The sequence below is a fragment of the Phycodurus eques genome, chromosome 5, assembly GCF_024500275.1.
Source record: "Phycodurus eques isolate BA_2022a chromosome 5, UOR_Pequ_1.1, whole genome shotgun sequence".
NCBI classification, from domain to species: domain Eukaryota; kingdom Metazoa; phylum Chordata; class Actinopteri; order Syngnathiformes; family Syngnathidae; genus Phycodurus; species Phycodurus eques.
The window spans coordinates 17,324,541-17,345,435 of NC_084529.1; the positions used below are offsets into that span (position 1 = coordinate 17,324,541).

General features: G+C 41.4%; 1 protein-coding gene across 1 annotated transcript; it reads right to left on the reverse strand.

Annotated features, from left to right (window-relative positions):
* Positions 1-1,272: 1,272 nt before the first annotated feature.
* Positions 1,273-16,587, reverse strand: rgma (repulsive guidance molecule BMP co-receptor a). The gene is made up of 4 exons (XM_061677811.1): positions 16,189-16,587; positions 12,801-12,916; positions 8,099-8,616; positions 1,273-5,392 (listed from the first exon to the last, which is right to left on the reverse strand). The coding sequence occupies exons 1-4, from the start codon at positions 16,200-16,202 to the stop codon at positions 4,730-4,732; spliced, it is 1,311 nt and encodes a 436-aa protein (XP_061533795.1). The 5' UTR covers positions 16,203-16,587; the 3' UTR covers positions 1,273-4,729.
* Positions 16,588-20,895: the final 4,308 nt, after the last annotated feature.

Sequence of the window (20,895 nt, forward strand, 5' to 3'; positions counted from 1 at the left end):
AACTTGTTGTGATTACACAATAACTTTTCAAATAAAGATGATTCTGAAAATGAAATGAATGGAAATGCCATTACTCTGTTTCAACCTCCAAAAGGTACCAACAACGTTTTAGTAATGTTTTTTTAATATGAAATAGCACTCTGCAATCATCATTATAAAAAACATACAGTAGTACTCTTAACAATAGCATGTAAAGAATTCCAACAGTTTACTGCTACTTCTACTGTGTGTGCCTCGGCCACCAGGGGGCAGTGTAACATACACCCATGTAAACGACGAAGGCGGTCAAAACTTAGTATATCGGCCACAGTAATTAGTTGTTCTTCGCAGAAGATGAATATATGCCTGTAAGTATTATATTGTCTGTCTACACTTAGTGTTTTAACTACTGCACCATTGATGTTAGTGAGTGTTAGATGTTAGCCCATTTATAGCATTTTTGCATCGTGTGTTAGCAATAAGCTAGCAGACTTTCCCAAGGCAAATTTATGTGGTTGTTTTAGAAGAAGCTTAAGTGTAATTCTCTTTGTTTTGTTTCGTTTGAGAGTAAACTTCTACTGGGAGCGGCATTAAACAGCTTGAAGCCTATTTTGAAGAACTATTCGTTAATTTTATCTGCCAAAATTATGCTTGTTGTGAAGTGAGTTTGGTTTACTGCCACCATTGCAGCACATCTCGCATCTCAAATCTTCGACGACTCGTGTCCTTAAAATCTCGGAAGTCGGGGTACCACAATGTTAATGGCTTACAATAGTATTAAAAACACTTTTAGCAATAAAACCTATTTTTTAAAACGTAGACTGACAAAAATAAAAAGTCGACAGGCCGCGATTTAAAGTCATTGTGATGAAATTATAGTCATCATGATGAAATTTAAAATCAACATTTGACGACAGCGTATCCTGGCATAGCAACCGAGTCCCACGTGATCGCCGTACGTCAATTGTTGACTTTAAATCTTTTTTTTTTTCAAATTTCATCGTGACCACTTTAAATCTCATCATGAGTTGATGACGATGATTTTCAACTATCGTCTTGCCGACTTTAAAAGTCATTTATTCAACCCTGAAATCTCAAAATGTACATAACGTTCACGTTCCCTACCTTGAATGTTTAAAATGTGCAATTCAAGATTAAAAATGAATACTGAGGGGAAATAGTCTTTAAGAGCACCCCAAGCGTTTCAGTGTCTCCTAAAATCCAGTAGGGGCCAGTAGAAGACTAACATAATATACATGCAAAGACAGCACAAAGAGACAAGACCACGCGTCACTAACAAGACATTTTCTTTTATTCAATAAATAATTGACATTATAAACAGCTGGTGGGTGTAGCACCACATTTTCTTTTTTTAACATACAGGTTGATCTATTCGGGCATTTCCCAGCTGTTTTACTATTATTATTATTATTTATTCCTTTTGAATTCCAAACAACAACGACACATCAACACAAAAGCTGGATGAAAACATAAAGTGCTTTTCATTGGCAAGCATGAGCAGCGCAAAACACAAAAGGAAAAGATTGTGTTGTGCATTGTTCATGTCTATGCAAAAAAAATAAAAAAAATTATTTCACATTCACAGTTAATAGTCGAATAAACACAACTCGCGCACACCCACACACAAAATAACACACTGTATGTACAATCTCACATCAGCCACTATAAAAGTCACAATACAAATCACATCTACAAACAAGACTTATGGAAATATATCTGGGCCATATGAGTTTTAATTTGAATTTCTGACAGCGATATTTTTTTTCAACATTAAATTTCTTTTTTTTACCATCAAAATATTCAGTGTGAAAAATTCAATGACAAAAATTCAATGGCGCACATATATTGTATTTGTGGTATTTTTGTGCCATCCTAGTATGAATTTCTAACAGATTTCCTTTTTACCGTCAAATTACTAAAAAAAAATTTGCCATCAAAAGATTCAGTGTTTAAAAAAAAATCTATTTAGAACTCACAAGTCACAGACATATCTTATTATAGTTTGAGACTACTGAGTTTCAGCCATAGATTAAAAAAAATATTTTTTTACATTGAATTTCACTTTGAAATTTGATGGCAAAAATCATTGTTAAAAATTCAAACTCAGGTTACATAATACCTACAGAATATACAAGTGGCATCTAACTTTTAATAAGAGAAGATTTTTTTAGACAGTTTTTTTTTTTACACTGAACGTTTTGAAGGTAAAAAAAGAAAAATCAGTAATATAAATTTGATGGTAAAAAAAAAATTCAGTTAGAAATTCAAATTCAAATGCAACAAGAAAATCACGATACATCCGAACCGTCGGAGTTGTAAAGGTCCCGTATTTTTCCCATTTAGACCTCCATAGTGATTCTCTAACATGGACTTAGTATGAGTAATCATTTCAAAAAACACCTTGGTTTTGTCATGAGTGTCCAGAAAAGGGCCTTCTGACAGCTACTTTTGTCTGACCCAGTTTTGTCCATATTTGGCTAAGACCGCCCCCTTTCCTCCGATTGGTTGCCTCCATGGAGAAGACCCCACTTGTGAGAGGACACGTGTGGCTTCGGGAGTGTATTGGGAAGGCGGAGGTCTTCGTTAGTGACGTAGATAAGCTTGACAAATTCGAATTTCAGGCCTCTCTGGAACTCAAGAATTCGTGGAGGATTTTAATTCATATTTCACGTTTACTGAGGCACCACAGAGACAATACTAGAAAAAAGTTTGACACAGAATCTTTTGATGGTAAAAAAAAAAAAAAAGTATTAGAAATTTCATCCATCCATTTTCTGAGCCACTTCTCCTCACTAGGGTCGCGGGCATGCTGGAGCCTATCCAAGCTATCATTGGGCAGGAGGTGGGGTACACCCTGAACTGGTTGCCAGCCAATCGCAGGGCACATACAAACAAACAACCATTCACACTCAACGCACACCGACGGGCAATTTAGAGTTGTCAATTAACCTACCATGCATGTTTTTGGGATGTGGGAGGAAACCTGAGTGCCCGGAGAAAACCCACGCAGGATTGAACCCTGGTCCTCAGAACTGTGAGGCAGACGCTCTAACCAGTCGTCCACCGTGCCGCCTATTAGAAATTTGCTGGTTAAAAAATAAAAATGAGAAATCCCAATTAAATTTCCAAAGGCCCAGATATACTTCCACAGAGATTCCACGTTACAATCACTTAAATCTCGTCGCTGCTGTCGTCAAAGCACCCAAAAATAAAAAATAAAATTAAAAAAGGGGCAGCAGTGACAAATACTTCAGTGTTAAAATCAAACCAAGACTAATAAGAGAACACCAGAGATCTCAGGTTGAAATCGGGACTAAATGCTGCTTGTAAAGTGTCGCTCTCAATATTATATGTACATTCCCAAAGATGTTGGCACAGAGGCTTGTTTCTTTGGCAATGACTCAAGCCCTCAAATCACTTCCATGTGAATTATTATGCTACGTGCGGCGTATTTCCTCAAATAGTGACCTCCATTCCGCCCCGCCACAAATAAACGTTACATCTATCAAATTAGGTGCCTTCTTTACCAGGTGTGGCATATGTGAAAAAATTGGTTGCAAAATTAGACAACTTTCAACGTTGGAAACGTTTCCATGGAAATATTCCTGAAACATCCCAGAAATACCTACAGCATATTACAAAACAAATTCAGGGGGAATTTGGGATATGTAATATGACAAAACATTTCGATGGTTTCACAGTCATAAGGGCCCTCTGAGGCAAATCGTAACCACAATGTGGCCTGTGACAAAAATAACTTTGAGCTCCCATGTTGTCCTTTTTCGGGCTTCCCTGGCTTGGCTTCCATGGAGGATCACCCAGGAAACCATCTAACTTCCCACACAGTCCAGTGAACGTAATCGCAGGTGGACTTTCCCAGGTCCCCGTGAGGAAAACGTGAGCATACAACTCGCGTTGCAAAAATCCAGGAATCCTCAAAATTGGAAACTTTCCACGACCATTCATGAGAATTTATGGCAATAAATGAGGATTTTGCCACATTTAAGGCTGGCTCAGGGTAAAATATATTTTAATAGGGACGTTCGATACCATTCTTTTTCAGACTGATACCAGTGCGAGTATTCACTCTTGAGTATGCGCCGATACAGAGTACTGATACCATTAGTACTTTTGATACATAACATTTCAATTAACAGAATTACAGATAATTGTGAACAAAGACTTTTCTCTCTTTTTTCTCATGATATTAAGCCCATGTGTCAAACCGCTGCAATATAGCGCCAAGTACTGGCGGGGAGGACTTTCTCCATGTCAAATTTGTTTTGCCTTAAGTATTAGTGGGTGGTACTGGCAGGCTTCACAAGTACCCGATACCGGTGATAACGATACTCGCCCATCCCCATATTTTATTTACGGAAGTCTCTTGAAGTACGCGTGCCCCAATTTACAAGTTTTTTTTAGTTATGAGTCGTTGCTCGAATTTTTGCATCGTGTTACGAGCCAAAATCTGAGGTACGAGCAAGTACGCTGCCGCTAGAGTGAAGTGAAAAACATGAGTAATTAAGGTACTGTTCATGCCCTCGCATGTGGGAAAGGAGAGCTATGTATTTTGCAGGGACATCAATTCCCATAGAACGTTTCCAATTTGGAATATTTCCACAATTCCCCATCTTAAATTCCCATGAAAACTTGCCAGAAACTTGTGAGAAATGTGGCCACCCCCTTTCGCAAGCTTCCAAACGACACGAGGCCTCTAAAGCGGTCAGTGTTAAAGTGGCTGTAGAGCAAGTGTGCAGCACAAGAGGATGGCGAAGAGGTTGAGGAAGCGTGTGCCCGGTGCGTGGGTCGCGGCGTGGCTGGTGAAGGCGTCCTTCTCGAAGATGTGATAGCGCTTACTATTGGAGTGCAGCATCTTCACGTCCTCCAGGGCGTAGTAGGCGGCCATGGTGAAGTTGATGTCCCCGGACGAGAGGAGGTCAAAGACGCACGACTGGAAGTACAGATCCTCTACGGGAAGACGCTCCTTACACTTGGCCTTGGCCGACCGGTAGGTGAATCCGTGGGTCCCGGCGGCGGCATGGGTCCGGACCTTTTTGAAGTCGATGCGCTGGTTGGCGGGGCAGCCGTGCAGACAGAGATACAAGTCCTGGTTGTCGTCCTCCTCCACCGAGCGCACCACCTCCTCGGGCATGCGCACGGCGAACGTCAAGTAGCGGCCCACCTGGCGGACGACCACGGTGGTGCCGATGTAGCGGGCCTGGATCTCCACGTGCTGGCCGGGCACCTTCTCTACCACGCGCAGCGCGTTAGCGCCGTGGCGCTCGCCGCCGTTCTTGGAGCCGTCGGCGAAAGCGGCGGGGAGCTCGTCCGTCTCGGCGTGATACATCTTCTGGTCCACGCACTCCTGGAAGTTCTTGAAGATGATTGTTAGCTGCAGAAGACGAGGAACAAAAACGCAAGGTTACTCGCTGGTATTTCCTGAGATCTGTCAAAGTCTTGTGATACTTCAACATATATCATGTTGAGCATCTAAATCTTTCCATTATGCACTTTTTATTTTAGAACTAGTAGGTTTTTATACTGTTATTTAATACGGGAACGTGATATTCTTTTGTACTTTTAAAACATACTGGTATTGTAATATTCTTTAGTACCTTCTGATACACTGTGGCGCTTTATTTAATGCTCTTGCACTTTTTCAGAACATTGTACAATTTTACTTTTTGATTCTAAATCCAAATAGCGAGAGATTCAACTGTAAACATGAATATCTCACTGAAAGGAAACTTCTCCAATGGTTCTGTGCCATCTAGTCCACCATGGATTGGATTTAGTGTCACAGTTCAGCTGGCTCAACATGGGGGGGAGCGAGAGGGAGGCCAAGGTAAACGCCCTCCCCCAAAAAAAAATTATATATATATATATATATATATATATATATATTTATATGTATATACATATATATAAATACAAATATATATATACATACAAATATATATATACATATATATATATATATATAAATAAACAAAACCAAATCCAGCAGTAGTCTGAGCAGTGTGTAAAAATCAGGCCTCAGTGTGTAGACACAAAGACGAGCCATTCATAGCGCTGAAAAACCTGCCAGTGAACCCCCCAACTATGCTCCGGGGAGTGGCGTCGGAGCCAGCGCTGAGCCGTATGTACGCTGCAGCTAATGAAGCCGATCTGGTCGCATTGTGGACGCGGGGACACTGACTAGTCATTGACACAGCGGCGATACCGCCGCATGGAATGAGCTGGTTAAACATGGAAGATTTGAATAGGAAAACCAGCGAAAATGACTGTTATTCCAATGTAGCCAGCCAGACGGTTTTATGTGTGTTACATTGCTGAGCTAATGCTGATCTCTTAGCAGATTGTTTGCACAGGTGCCTTTGGCTTGCTGCCTTGTTTTCCATTTGTCCACACTCAAGTCTCTGCTTTGGTTCCAAGTAGTGCACAGTAAAAAAAAAAAAAAATAATTGAATGACTTCAAAAGCTAAAACGAGAAGCCTAAATATCCATAATAGAGTGCCATTAAGAAACTTTGGATTAGTGAAAATTATTCCACTGCACACATGATTGGGCAAGTTCTGTTATGATAAACTGCAAAGTACACAAAGCAGGCAATGATTGCTGTGAGAATCTCTACCAGCTCACTGGAATTCTACAGAGGGTCATTTCTCATGCAGCTATTAAACGCTGCGGAAATTATTAAGAACACAAAGAAGATTGAGCTTGGCCTGCAAACTCTGTGCTCAGTATAGACTTCATGCCAAGGAAAAAAGTCAAAACGTTTAAATATTTAATACAACACACAAATTAAGAAGGATCGTAAAGATCTAAGGAAGTTTTTTTGTAATGGGCTTTTTTTTTATTTTTATTTTTATTTTATTTTTTTTACGACACTAACATACAGTACATCATCCATTTTTGAAAAGCGATTGTCTTCATAAGGGTCACTTTTTGTGGACTGTATATCTACTTGTCGATTGCAGACATGCCCTCTATATTGTGGAAATCTGTAGGTTTGTAGTGGTCTTTTTCAGGTTTTTCTTAATTACTGTAATGCCCTCGCATGTCGGAAAGGAGAGCTACAGCCGCTGATGCTTTTTTAGGTGTTAGTCGAATACACGATAGAACAGTAAAACACAAACTCAGCTGCTGTCGACACAGCCCACCGCCAGGACCCGCCTCTTAAAGGCACATATTGAACACACACAATACATACGCAGGTGGGTCTGAAATATATCCCACAAAATGAATGTGGGTTCACTGTACAATTCATTCCACGACCAAGATCGTAACTCAAATTTACTTGTAATCAGTCAATATTTTTCACTGAAATTAATTGAAATCCCATGAATCCATTCCAGCCTCCCCAAAAACCTCTGCAATTTTGTAATATTTGATAGATACAAATAGCACTTTATTGTATAAAAACAATAAAATGTAATCAAAGAGAATGTAAAGAAATAACTGGTTGCATCAGGCACATGATGGGTTAATAATCTCTGTGAGTGCCTGGACGTGAATCTTTTCCAACTGCGGCTGTTTGAGAATGTTCTCATTGTATTTGTATCTCATAAAATTTGTGTTTTTGACTGTTTAGTAAACGGCTGAAAGTACGTCACTGACTATGAGTCTCTTTTTTTTTCTTCAGTTGAGCGGGCGTGTATCTAAACCTCGCTCATAAATATTTTTTTTTATGACAACACAGAAAACGACCAAACAATGTCTCGTAACTTGGGGACTCGTGAGTCAAGGTACCAGTGTACTCTCAAAGACTTGTCAATGGTCCGATACAGTGGACCCCCGCTATTCGCAGGGGATAGGAACCGGGTTGGACCACAAAAAGCGAAAAGCCGCAGATAATTGACGCCCATTATAATTGCACTGAAAAACAAAAACAATTTCTAAGCCACCAATAGGCATTTTCGGGATTGGTTCCCCGCCATAAAAGAACAAACGAAAAGAAAAATGAAAAAAATGGGAATTATTATTATTTTTTTTAATCTGTGAAAAGGTGAATCTGGGGGTGCTGAACTACGAGTGTGCAGCGGTCCACTGTAGTGCGAAAACGGCCCCGAAGTGGGATAAATGAAGCGCAGCTCACCTTGCTTGTGGCAGTGGCTGAGGATCCGGGCAGCACAGGGGTGTTGGTCACCTGGACCGACAGATATTTGTTGTGAATGAGCGGCCAGGCGCCCTCCACCTTACACGTCTGGAAGTCATCCCCGAAGGTTCTAAGGTGGGGGTCTCCGAAGAAGCCGCAGTGCGTGAAGTTGCGCTGCGCGGCGTTGCGCGGGAAGCTACGCTCGTAGTGGCAAACCTCCGGGCCGTCGGAGCGCTCTTGGCTGTCGGGCGGCAGCGGCGGGGGCGCGGGGGTAAGCGGGCTGCGGGTGTGCGGCTGAGACGTGGGTCCTTCCTTGGAGCAGTTGTGCTGGCTCATGAGGTCCTCGATGCCATGCTGGGCCGAGTGGTACGCCAAATCGCCCCGGCAGGTGCGAGCGGTACGCCGCACGCAGCTGTTGTACGCGCGCAGCGCCGTGCAGAACTCCTCCTCCGGCCCGGAGTTGGTCGTGGAGGCCCAAAATTCAGAGTTGCACTTGAGGATCTTGCACTGCAGACTCACTGTGAGGGAAAGACAAAACAACTAATGCACATGTTCACTGAAATAGTCTTACAGTGACGCGATATAGACCTTTTCATAACGTTTGTAAAGAATAGGCACTGGGGTACTTCCAGGTGGCAGAAGTGAAACAGTTACAAAAACTTGTGATTAGTGTAGTACCACCAGATATACCCCAAAAGGTACATGTTTTTGCAATTTTCATAAAAACAATCCAAACTAATCCAACGGCACCTGCGAGTGTGGAGGATAAATCGAGGAGATGTCGTAAATAGTTGTACAGAGAAGATCACAAGACGTAGTAGCTACTTCTGAAAATAAGTCAGTTATTGTTTTTGTGGAAGAAATTTTCTAAAAGGTATATATAAAATGTTTGGTTGAGTTGTCTCTGCGTAATATAGCAAAACATAATAACTAGCCAGCTAGTAAAAAACACATTGTTATCCATTTCAGCATCAAACAAGCACATCCGTGCCATTAGTCAAGCATCGGAAAAGTCAATTACTGAGCCAGTCCCCCATAGATCATGGTTAACTACGTCTGAATTTCCAGCACATCTATTTTTGAATCAACTAACCTGTTGAAAAGTAAATTACGGACATTCCATCTCAATTGAGCTGACATATCTTCTTTTCGACTGACATTACATTTTACAAAATCGAAACATTTATTAACATTTTTGCCTATTTTCTGACGGATGTTACGGACCAAACCACTAACTGAATCAGAATCAATTTATGTTTGTGCATTTTCTAAACTGTCAGTTTGAAATAATGTCTAGTTTTTTAATAAAGGGATGCAAATTTTTAAAAGTTTTTAATCAAACAAATAATCGTCAGATTAATCGTTTTTTTAAATAATCAGTTGCACCCATACTATAAAGACCCACTTTTAACCATGAAAATAAAACAATCTTAATCTCAACTATCAGCACGTTATCACCTTGTTGTTGCACGGTGAGTGACTTAAGAGGGAAACTGATAAGGGTTTGGCAAACATTCACAAGTGAATGAGGTGGGGTGAAAGTGTCCAAGTGCTGTCATTCTGTTTATTGGTGTTATAAATGTGCTTATATTAGCATAGTTTCTGCCACAGTAACTTTAAACCAGTCAGTGCCATGTTTCTCTATAAAGGAATGGCTTAAAAAAGGCTCACTTAAGTATCAGATTGACCCCCCCCGCCCCCCTCCACATACACACACACACACACACGCACTTACGCGCACACACTTTTTGAATTACTTTGGAGACTAATAAAAACAACTCAACAGTCAGCCATCTTCTTCGGTATGAGCAAATGTAAGGGGAAAAAAGTATTAAAAACCAAAAGCACGCCTCCATGGCCCTAACAAAACAAAGCAGCAAATGCATTTTCTCGTTGCTTTCTGACTTGACTTAAAAATCCAACACGGCAATCATAAAGACTCAAAACTATTGCAGTAATAACTTACAATGCCACTTTTTCCATTTAAAAAAAACGATATCTCCTGAAACGTCAAAAGCGCGGCTCGCCCTCAATTTGACACCCAGTGACTCGCCATTTGTCGCTGTTGATTGTTGCTAGTGTGTCCAAACTTTTTCCTCCGAGGACCGTGTACGGAAAAAAGTAAAACATTCTTTGACTTTATGAAATACGCTAAAACCAATCTATCAAGCAATTATACCGTATTTTCACGACCATAAGGCGCACTTAAAAGTCTTAAATTTTCTCCAAAATGGATGGGGCGCCTTATAATGTAGCGTGCCTTATGTGTGCACCGAGTTCCAAAATCTATAAATGTTGTTGTGTGATGAGCGCTCCGCTTGACTGACTGGGACCATTTCCTGCAGACACGCTGCTTATATAGAGGAAGGCGGACGTGACTGAGGACAGCATGCGGACGTAAAGGGGGAAGGGTGCGCGTGAATCTCAAGATTCAGATGAACTTTGCTGGTTGCATTCCTTAACCGAAGAGCACTGACGTCCGTATTATTGGGAAGCTTTTATTTTGAAGGTGGCTTTCGCCTCGAGTTGGCGCCCTATTACCGTAATGCCTAGTATGAACAAAATTAGGGGCGGCTGGCTTGACTGCTACTTTACGAGTGGAGGCTGTCCTGATCGCAGTCGAAAATGGCACCTACGAAGAGACACGCTTACGAAGCACAGTTTAAACTGCAAGCTATCAGTTACGTGGAGGAACATGGGAACCGAGCAGCCGCGAGAGAATTAAAGATCAACGAATCCATGGTTCGCAAGTGGAGGAAGCAGGAAAACGAGCTTCGCCAAGTCAAGAAGACTAAGCTGAATTTCCGCGGAAACAAGGCGAGGTGGCCCGAGTTGGAAGACCAACTCGAGCAATGGATTAATGAACTCCAACCGCTGGACATCGGTGTAAACAGGGCGCTCAAAGTGAAGTTGCGAGCGGCGTGGGCGCGATGGATGACAGATGGCGAACACAGCTCTACTAAGACTAGGAGGCAGCGCCGGGCGAGTTACGCCACAATTTGTGAATGGATTGTGGATGCTTGGGCTAACGTGTCTGCTTGCACTGTTCTTCGAGCTTTCGTGAAAGCCGGCATCATTTCTGAGGAGCCGCACGGCAACGAGACTGACTCAGACAATGGCGAGAGGGAACCTGCCGTGTTTGATGGAGAACTTGCCCAGCTGTTCATTTCGGATACAGAACATGAGGACTTAGATGTATTTGTGGATGAGGATTGATGAAAAAATAACGTGAGTACATTGTTAAATACTTCAATAAATTGCAACCGAACTCAGTTTTGCTCCCGCTGCCTTTTTAAAAAACATTTTTTTAGCGTGCATGCATGCTACCTTTTGTTTCAAGCTAGCGTATGTTTTACCATGCCTGCGCCCAATAATACGGTGCACCTTATGTATGTGTTAAATACAGAAATAGACCCTGACACTGAGACTGCGCCTTTTAATACGGTGCACCTTATGGTGGTGAAAATACGGTACTTGATAGTTATTTTTGAAAAACTGATACATCACAGCTTTCTGTTAAAGGTAAATAAGGCATTTATAGTTTGGGCTTTTTCGTGATTTTGTGCTGGCCCGCAACCTTGTATCCCACTAGACTCGATCCGCCAACTAAAACATTTCAGTCCGTAATAAGGTGACAATGTTTAACGCAGTATTTATTATTTGAGGATTACAATCATCAATGTGCTATATTCTCAAATCAGACCTTGGCACAGCAGAAAGTGCAGGGAAACTTATTTTGTTTGTTTTTGTTTTTTTTTACTTCTGAAACAGAATTTGCTACCAACTTCCGCCAAACGCTTTGACAAAACAGCTGAAAGAACTGCCCTCTGGCACGGGTAAATGGCGGAACCCTATAGCAGGAGAACCCTAATAAAGCACCCGTAGGAACTTTAAAACTACAATGTCTTTTGTTTTACACAAGATGTCACCACAGAGCCACCCAAGATGACAATATCTGACTTTTAGGATTTTTTTCACGATCATATTATATGTAGTAAAAAAAAAAAAATTTTTTTTACTTTTTTTTTCAAAGACATCAACCATAAAGAACACAAACTTCAAACCATCATGTCATCAAGATGTAGTCATGTTTGTTAGCGCAGCATACACAGGAAGTCCGCTAACCTGTTTTCCAGGTCGGTCACGTGACATTCCGCATATAGTGAATTATTTTTATTCAAGCGGCATTATAAAGAGAAATTCTGTTAGTATTTTAGTTGTAAATAGTTTATTTGCATACGTAGAAAAGCTCTACATACAATAATACAGAGCTTTTCTACGAAAAAATATATATAACAATAATAATGATAATTATTATTTGTAGTAGTAGTAGTTGTCGTCGTAGTACTACTAGTAGTCATCATGTGTGTTGCAAGTTGCAACCCCCCTGCCTCCCCCACTTTTTCAACACCCACACTCCATAGTTTTGTTGATATGCTGCGGGCCACTAAAAAAATGGAAGACAGGCCGCAAATGGTCCCCATGCCAGAGTTTGGACACCCTGATAACTCGTTAGCATTTTGCTTGTTTTTACGACACTTTTGCGCCGTTTTACAACACTTTCGGCGGCGCCAAATAGTCCCAGTTCAAACGCAACATCGCCAACAAAATGGGGGAAAGGTGCCCCAGTTTGGTCAAAATTTGGCTAATTCGCCAAGTTTTATCACTTACAAGAAATTAAATAAATACTGTATCTTCTTACCTGGAGGGAAGAGCGATAGGAAGACAGCGAGGACTCTGCACACTTCAAGCGCCGAGGGTCTGCCTCTCTTCCCCATAACCATCCATCCAGCTCGGGGTCGCCCTTCACTCCTCTGCCTGGTTTAAGGGGCGACACGGCGTGGGACAAGTTAAGAAAAAAAGCCCGGAAAACGAGTCTGAAGTCGGCGCCGTGCTCTCTCATCACTCCCCCCTCCCCACCGGTAAGTGTACCGAAAGCTAGCTAGCCAGCCAGCCAGCCGCGGTTAAAAAGGCAGCGAGCAGGTCATTTCGTTCCTTCGCCTGAGGGAGCGTGGGGTAGCCGCAAACGTGTGTGCGCCAGCCGGGTAGAGGGAGGGAGAGAGAGAGAGGGCAGACCCGGCGAGCCAATCACGGGTCGGTGGGGGCCTTCACCAGCTCCGCACGGTTCATATTACACCTCAATGCGCAGGCTTGTTCGACGATGAGCCACCGAAGCGGTCACAAAGCACGATGAATTCAATAGCTCAATCCTAGCAAGACTGACCTTTAAACTATATTTAAGACGTCTGTGTATGACGACATAGTTGAAAATCCCAAAAGTTTGATCATTAGGGAGACATTTTAAACATTCATGTACAAAGATGAAAATAGAGGAACTATGCTCGTAGTAAAGAACGTGTAAAATCTAATTTGTTGTTTGTTTTTGGTTTGTATTTGTTTTGCCCCACTGTAGTAGGAATTTATTGCAAAAATTGGCAGAGATACAAAGCTAGAATAAACTGGTATTTAAGACATACAAAAAATACCAACATTAGTACTTGTAATGGCTCGTTTCACCATAATAATAATCTATTGTAAAAAAAATGTTGAAAGACAGTTTTAAAAACTTATTAGGTGTCAGTTATTTGTCACACACTTGTGGGCACACCGCCATGGCCTCCTCAAAAAATACAACTTAAAACGGATAACATTTCGAGTTATATCATTTTCTCACTGATCATATCATGTACTACTGTCAAGTCATAATGACTGTTTGAAAAAAAATAAAAAAATTTGTTTTGAAAATTGTAAACTTCCTTTTTTTGATTTTCTTGCACTATATGTGTGTGGCTCATATATTAATAAAAATGTACCATATAAATAACCATTGATAAATAAATTTAAAAAAGAACGAAAACACTACACTAGTAGTAAAGCCATGCAAAAACCACCAGAACCTGCTTTCTATGAGGTTTTGCTTCCAGCATAATTATAATCATTCATAGTAAATGACTAGAGCATCGTTACGTGCAGCCAATATGAAAGAGTTGGCATCTCACCACGATGGAAGAAATTACAATAATAAAAAAAAAAAAGAGTCACTGTCAATTATTTGTTTGTGTTTTGTTGTAAAGCGAGCCACGAGGCGCATTCCTACAAAACTCCAAACATGACAAACAAGAAGCAGTTTTTTCGCAGGCTAATCGACACACACAATCAGGAGGCTCTCAACATATGAGAACAGGGTGTCCCAAATGTTGGATTGGGAGCTAAAATGTGTTGCGGATGAATTTCGTCAGTACAAAGTCACCCCAAAAATGTTTTTATCTGTTTATATACATGTTGATGTTAAGGTAATATATCATAGGTTTGATTCAGTTTGTGCTCCATGAACCACATTGTCTAAGTTTGGAAAAACCCTAAATTTAAACATAATACAATAATAACAAGATTGAAGGGGGCCATGCAGTTATGCATGCACCAACTCTGGAAAATATCCTGATTGTGTCTCTTTGTCATGTACAAATCATGTCATTTTAAGTGTACCTAGGTTGTGGCCAGATGTAGTTTTTCCATACAGAGCAAAGAATTGCTGTCTTTGCAGTCCTCTCACGTATGATGGATTTGATCTTTTACAACTAGGGCTGATGAGCCTTCACACGTTTGCAACGAGGGGGGCCACCCCTGTGCGCACAGATTTCCAGCAATGTAGCCCAATTTGATGAATTGTTTGGACCTGTAGATGAAGACAATTTTTTTTGCCGACTTTCTCTTGACGCTTGGATAAGAATCATTCTGAGTAATACTCTCACCAAAGCAATCGTTAGGACAACCTCAAGATCTTAATTTCTAATTAGAAAATTATAAGGTACACGCCGTATACATTTATTTGTTGTTACCATGTGGTACAATGAACATCGACAGAAAATTCCATAGACATATATATAAATCTGCACAATTGGCGAGACAGCCCTATACATTGATCTACGACCTTTTATGATTGGATGATTCACAGGAAAGCATCCAATAGCCATTGTGACGTTGAATGCCATCTGAAAAGCCGTATATAGATCTAAAACGACAGAACGAGAATGTGACTTTATACTGGTTTAGTGCCATTAGACACAAGTATGCAAATATGTAAAATCCTTGCGTATTTTTCATTGACTGATTGAGAGGGAAAGTAATATTTGAGATCCAATCCAAATGACACCTGCAGTCTTGGATACAGCATTAATTTGTCATTTTTATGAGCATCTGGGTGGTACATATTGTGAGCCATATAGCATAATTGCCTGTCATTTTTTAATTTACTGTCACAATATCAATCAAAAATACCAATGTGCTTGCGAAAAAATGGTGTCTTTTCTTTACGTTAATGTAAATTCCCAGTCATCCACGTACGTCATGGTAATCCGCAAAGGTTGAGTCAAGGCAACTGGACTCATCTTGTTTATTGATTTATATTGATTGTTTATTCTGGTTTTCGGAAACCTTCAAAAACGACTTTGGAAATTAGGCCATTAGGCTAACGCTATACAGTATGTCGATGAATCCATATTATGTCACATCAGAGGCAGCATAAACGGTATATAACGATAAAAAATCCAGCGATGAGGGAGCATAACTTTAGATCTGTGATTCCACTTGTAAAATCTGCTAAGGCATTTGACTACCACGGCAGGGTCCACCTACTCGTCAAGATCGAAATGATGTACATTAACCTGAGCATGTAGTGCCAGTCAAATTAATCCCCCTGTTCCAACAGATGGCGCTTGTAAAATAAACTGGACCTCCTCAAACCGTGACACAAACGCACATGGCGTTACGACGACAGCCAAACCTGTCATTAGACCGCAACCTTATTGGACAGCACGGTTGTTGCTAATTGCAGCTGTCACGCTATCAGGGTTTTACCAACATGAAATTGTGTAGTTGGAGGGGTCGTGGGTGATTTCACTGCTCCCCTTGATTGGCTTTGGACGTGATAAATGGTCGCGAAATAAAGCGCTGCTCCACAGGTTTGCATCGACTTTCCCGGCAGCGACAGTTACAATATTTTAGATTGCGATGACATTGCTCATTTTGCACACGCACGTATATGAATTCCAAGAAAGAAATAATAAGGGTGAAAATACGCACGAACCAACCTTCGCGACTGCATGGAGTCCTGCAGGAACCCGGAGGACGGCGGACCAGACGCAGACGCCGTCTGGGAAATCCCTCTCTTTTTTTTTGAAAAAAAATAAACACGTCCAGTGTCAGTGTAATCCCAAATCAGACGCACTCGGCGGCTCTCTGCGCGTAAAATCCGCCAACGTGCACATGACGTCCAGCGTGGAAATAAAAAGTGCTTTCTCGGAGTTGAGGTTCATCCAAACCGACGCAAATCACTTGTGCCGCTTGCAACCGACCGCCAGTCGCTCGATAAAGAGGCATAATGTGAGATTAAGTCTCACAACTGGCCACATCTGCGCGTTTGATCAGATATTGTGGAGAAACAAACTCAATTTGAGAGAAAGACTGCTGCTGCTGCTGCGTGGCGAGGTCCGCTGCGTGGATGTTGTGAAATGGCTCGTTAGAAAGTGTGAGGGAGACAATGATCGGCTCTGCGTGACGCCGAGACTCAGCTGTGAAGTTGCTATCGGAGAGAATCTGAATAGTATGCACCATTCAAGTCCGCACGACTTCTCAACGTTGCACCAACAGCGAAAGACACTGTCAGCATCATTTTTAATTAGCTTTGATGTATATTGCGCTCCATCTTTTAAGCCTCGTTTGTTTGTGCTACAATCTAACAGCCCCTAGAAAGTAGTTTTGAACCTCAACAGAGACAGTTTACAGTATGGTGCCTTGAGATATGAGTGGCCAGATTTCCAAGTTTTTCAAGATAGGATCCATCGTTTGGCTGATTTCTTGCTTTGACTTGCGAGCAAAAATTAGACATACAGGTGCTTTATGGTGGCATTGAACTCAACTCACTTCAAAGCCAGCAGCAGTTTGGCACATAGTGAACAATTCTTCAAAAATAGGCTTCAAGCTGTTTAATGCCACTCCCAGTTGAAGTTTACTGTCAAACTAAACATTAAACGGGGAATTACTTGTCTATTTAAAACAACGGCATAGCTTTGCCCAAGGAGAGTCTATTTAGTTAATGCTAACAATGCAAAATGTCATAGACGGGCTAAGAAACAGCATCAGTGTTGCGGTGTCAAACCCATTAATTAAGCAATGGCTATTTGAACACAAACGGTGGAGCACAAACCTATCCAGATAATATACTGTAACAACACTCCCAGGCATGTTTTCTTTATCCTCTGCGAAGAACAACAAATATTACTGCGGTTTACTCAGGAGCTGTGACCTGCTCCGTGTATATCCTGTCTGTATTATACTGCCCCCAGGTGGCAATGGCGCACACACCAGAAGGAGGAGCACAATGTCCATTGAATTGATGCAAAAGAAAACTTTTAATTATCATTCATGTATGTTTTTCTATTTTTCTATGTATAATATTGTACCAGAGTGATATGTTTCTCATTAAAAAAAGCATTTCTTTTTTGTGGGGGGGACAGGGGGAGGCTGGAACAGATTGTCATTTCCATTTATTTCAACGGGGATGCTTTGAGATACAAGCGTTTTGACTTATGAGCTTGGTTACAGAACGACTCAAACTCGTATCTGAATACACCGCTGTATATGGATTTATGTTGTGGTCGCAATTGGAAAAAACATCCAGCAGGTTAGAAGATGACAAATCCACCATAATGAGAATTTAATGGGAATGGGCACATAGCAGCAGGGTAAGAGGGGGTTAGAGTGGGGAGGGCCGCACAGAGGCTGCACCTGTGTTTTGGGATCAGGCTGCAAGCAGGAAAATTCCGCCGCAAACCACCCCTCCCCCCTTCCCTACTCTCCAGCCTGAACTTCTGCCCACACGGGTGGCTCTCCCGGCTACGGTTTCTCCTCCTCTGATCAGAAAAATTCATCACGCCAGAGTGTGTAGAGATTTCCCAGCTACCTCTCTCTGCCAAGATACAAATCAAGATGGGGGGGACAGAAATGGTTTGGTATTGGGCCTTTGTAGCCTTCTGCCAAATACTACGCAGGAGACGCTACATTAGTATGCAACCACCAGACAGCGCTTTCACATGACATCACTCTTTTGTGTATCTGGCAAGAAAGCGACTTCTGTAATTTGCCGGTTTCAGCCGCGGACCTGCATGGCCTCTACAGATGGCCGTTGAGAGGCAGCATATTTTACGTTGATGTAAGAAGAACATGGAAGGGTGACGCTCTAGTGTGAAAAGGACGGTTTTAGAGGTGTCGGATGCTAGCCGCCTTCTCAAACACAGCTGCCTGTACATGCCGCCTTGCAGAGGTTTTGTGACGGGGCAACATAACAGATCTGCTTTACATATGACTAGCTAATCCTGGGCATGCACTGGGCCAATTATGCCCGCTTCAAGGGCATTTCAGAGATGATTTCAAATTGAATCAACAGCCATTAATCAGCTATCAATTACACAAAATCTACAAAATAGATGCTTCAATTATGCCCATTGCAATTTTTGACAGTGAGCAGCCACGTGAAACCCTTGCTACCAACACCAACTTGTTTAAAGCGGATCAGCAACAACCTGAACGGACAGTTTCAGCGGCCAAGTTGTGGCGGTTCGTCGTACTAAGTGAGCACTTTAATTGCTACTTTTGACTTTCCATCCTATTTGGATTTTAACAGCCACATTTCTAAATAAAATAGCCCATGTTGAGGAGTCTGATACGAAGTAAGATTTGTTAACGGTAAACCTGCTTTCCTTTAGTGATCTTTGATGCCATGTGTTGTAAAAAGCATTTTAAGCATGGACGTGTTCAGAAATAAAACGGCTTTATGCTGATTCTGATTATTCGACTTCGAGGCAACCGACCGGCCCTGTGCTTCATGGATACGACCATATAAAGACATCCCTGACAGCTGGATGAAACGAGAAACCGACTGTTCGGAGCAGTTATGAAGCCAAGATGACTTTTATCCACATCTACCACATTACTGTATTACTGATGTAGGGAGCCTCTGTTTTCATTACAGGTTGCTAGTCTTATTTGTCTATTTGAAAAACTGCACAAACACATCAGATTGTCATGATGCTACTTTGCGGAGGAGTTGGGTGTGGGCCAAGGAAAGGAGGAACTTGATACATCATGACTCAGATCTGAACAAGAGGCAGATACATTTTTAAAACCATGATAAAACAGAATTTCTCAGAATTACTGGACCTTCCAAGCAAAGCTTACGTGTGACTAATTCTGTCAACATATCCGGTTTCTTTATGATAGATAGAAGGTATTTTTTTGTATTAATGAAGATGTCAAATACTGTACGTATTGACTAGGACAGATGCCTGACTGACTTATCCAACAGAGTAAAAAAGTACTTGTTGTCAAAAGATGGAGACGATGTGCATTATATTTCCCGTGCTTGTTAATCAGAAAGGAGCCATGCATCCAGCAGTCTGTTTTTTGATAATGAGGTGTGAGGATGAATTCAAAAACTCCATTAAGAGGTTATATGTGGAGCTCCGCAGAGACGCTGTGTGGAATTATTTCCACGCTCAATAACTACATGAATGCAGGACGCTTGCATATAGGCCTCTTCGTGCCCACAGAGAAGTGAGCTTGAATACGTGAACCCTCATTACGCAATCTCCTTTCTCCTTCTGGAGCAGAAAGGTGAGTCTTTTGAAAAGCCAGACCGCAATCCATGCAGAATAAAGCATTCTGTTTAATTCTGGATGTGGACTGCACTAGACAGAGTGTGTGAAGATGTCAAGACAAATAATTAGCATTGCTGCAAAACAGTTATGACCTCAATAAAAGGCAGCACGTCAAAGATACCTTCATTAACCGGTAACAGTTTTTGACAATGAACTATCATCACAATCCTACACCTGGCAGAATGTTATTTTATGTTGGGAAGGGGCCATGACTGCATCAGAATGCGAGATGCCTTAAATGAAAGCTTATCTCCACATGACAGCTGTCTTTATAATTTCCTGCCTCACAAATTCCTTCACAAATAGTAAAAGACTGTACTGGCTATTCTATATATCAGTGCGCACTATTCAATAAACAATGCTAGGCAGAAGTTGAACTGATTATCCAACTACTCGACACGTATAGTCCGCATCGATGTTTAAACCCTAAAGTCGACTAATCGCTAATCAAGTGTCTGCTCCCGTCGCAGGAATATACCACTCTGTGGGGGAGTGAAATGTACGACCAACAGCAGTGTTCATAAGACTGCGCAGGTCAGAGTGTACCGGCATGAATATAAACTGGCTGTGTATGAGAATAGTTAGCCTCTCTAGCTTGTGCTATTTTGATCGCTGCCAGTCTTCAAAGATTCATACCAGCAGGACCAAAGAACTGCCGGGGGCACGGACAACAACTGTGTGCTAACGAGAATGTTATTCATTATAGAAGTTGTAGGCATATGATACAAAACACACCAACATCTAATGCTACAGAGTATGGAACACAAGATGAGACCGGCCGGTTCATACAAGAGAAACGTCACTAATTACGACAACTACTTTCAGTGTAAAGATGAATTTTTATTTTATTCTGTGCCAGTCCGTTGAAATGTAGACTATTTTTACATGGACCCGGTCCAATGCGGGGGGAAATAAAAAACAGTCGTATGCTGAAGAAAATATCAACGACGTCATCAATTTATGGACTTCGACTCAACTTTTATCACATTATATTCAACCGTAATAAATCTTCAGTCATTCAACGACTATGATATGCTTATAAAGGTACATGCTACCATTTTGTGGGTGGTAAAAATAAGCAGC

Excerpts from the sequence above, each read along its gene's own strand:
- rgma (XM_061677811.1), bottom strand. Across the intron at positions 8,617-12,800 it reads CCTATCGCTCTTCCCTCCAG|TGAGTCTGCAGTGCAAGATC; the intron begins GTAAGAAGATAC and ends TTTCCCTCACAG. Across the intron at positions 5,393-8,098 it reads CAGCCACTGCCACAAGCAAG|CTAACAATCATCTTCAAGAA; the intron begins GTGAGCTGCGCT and ends CGTCTTCTGCAG.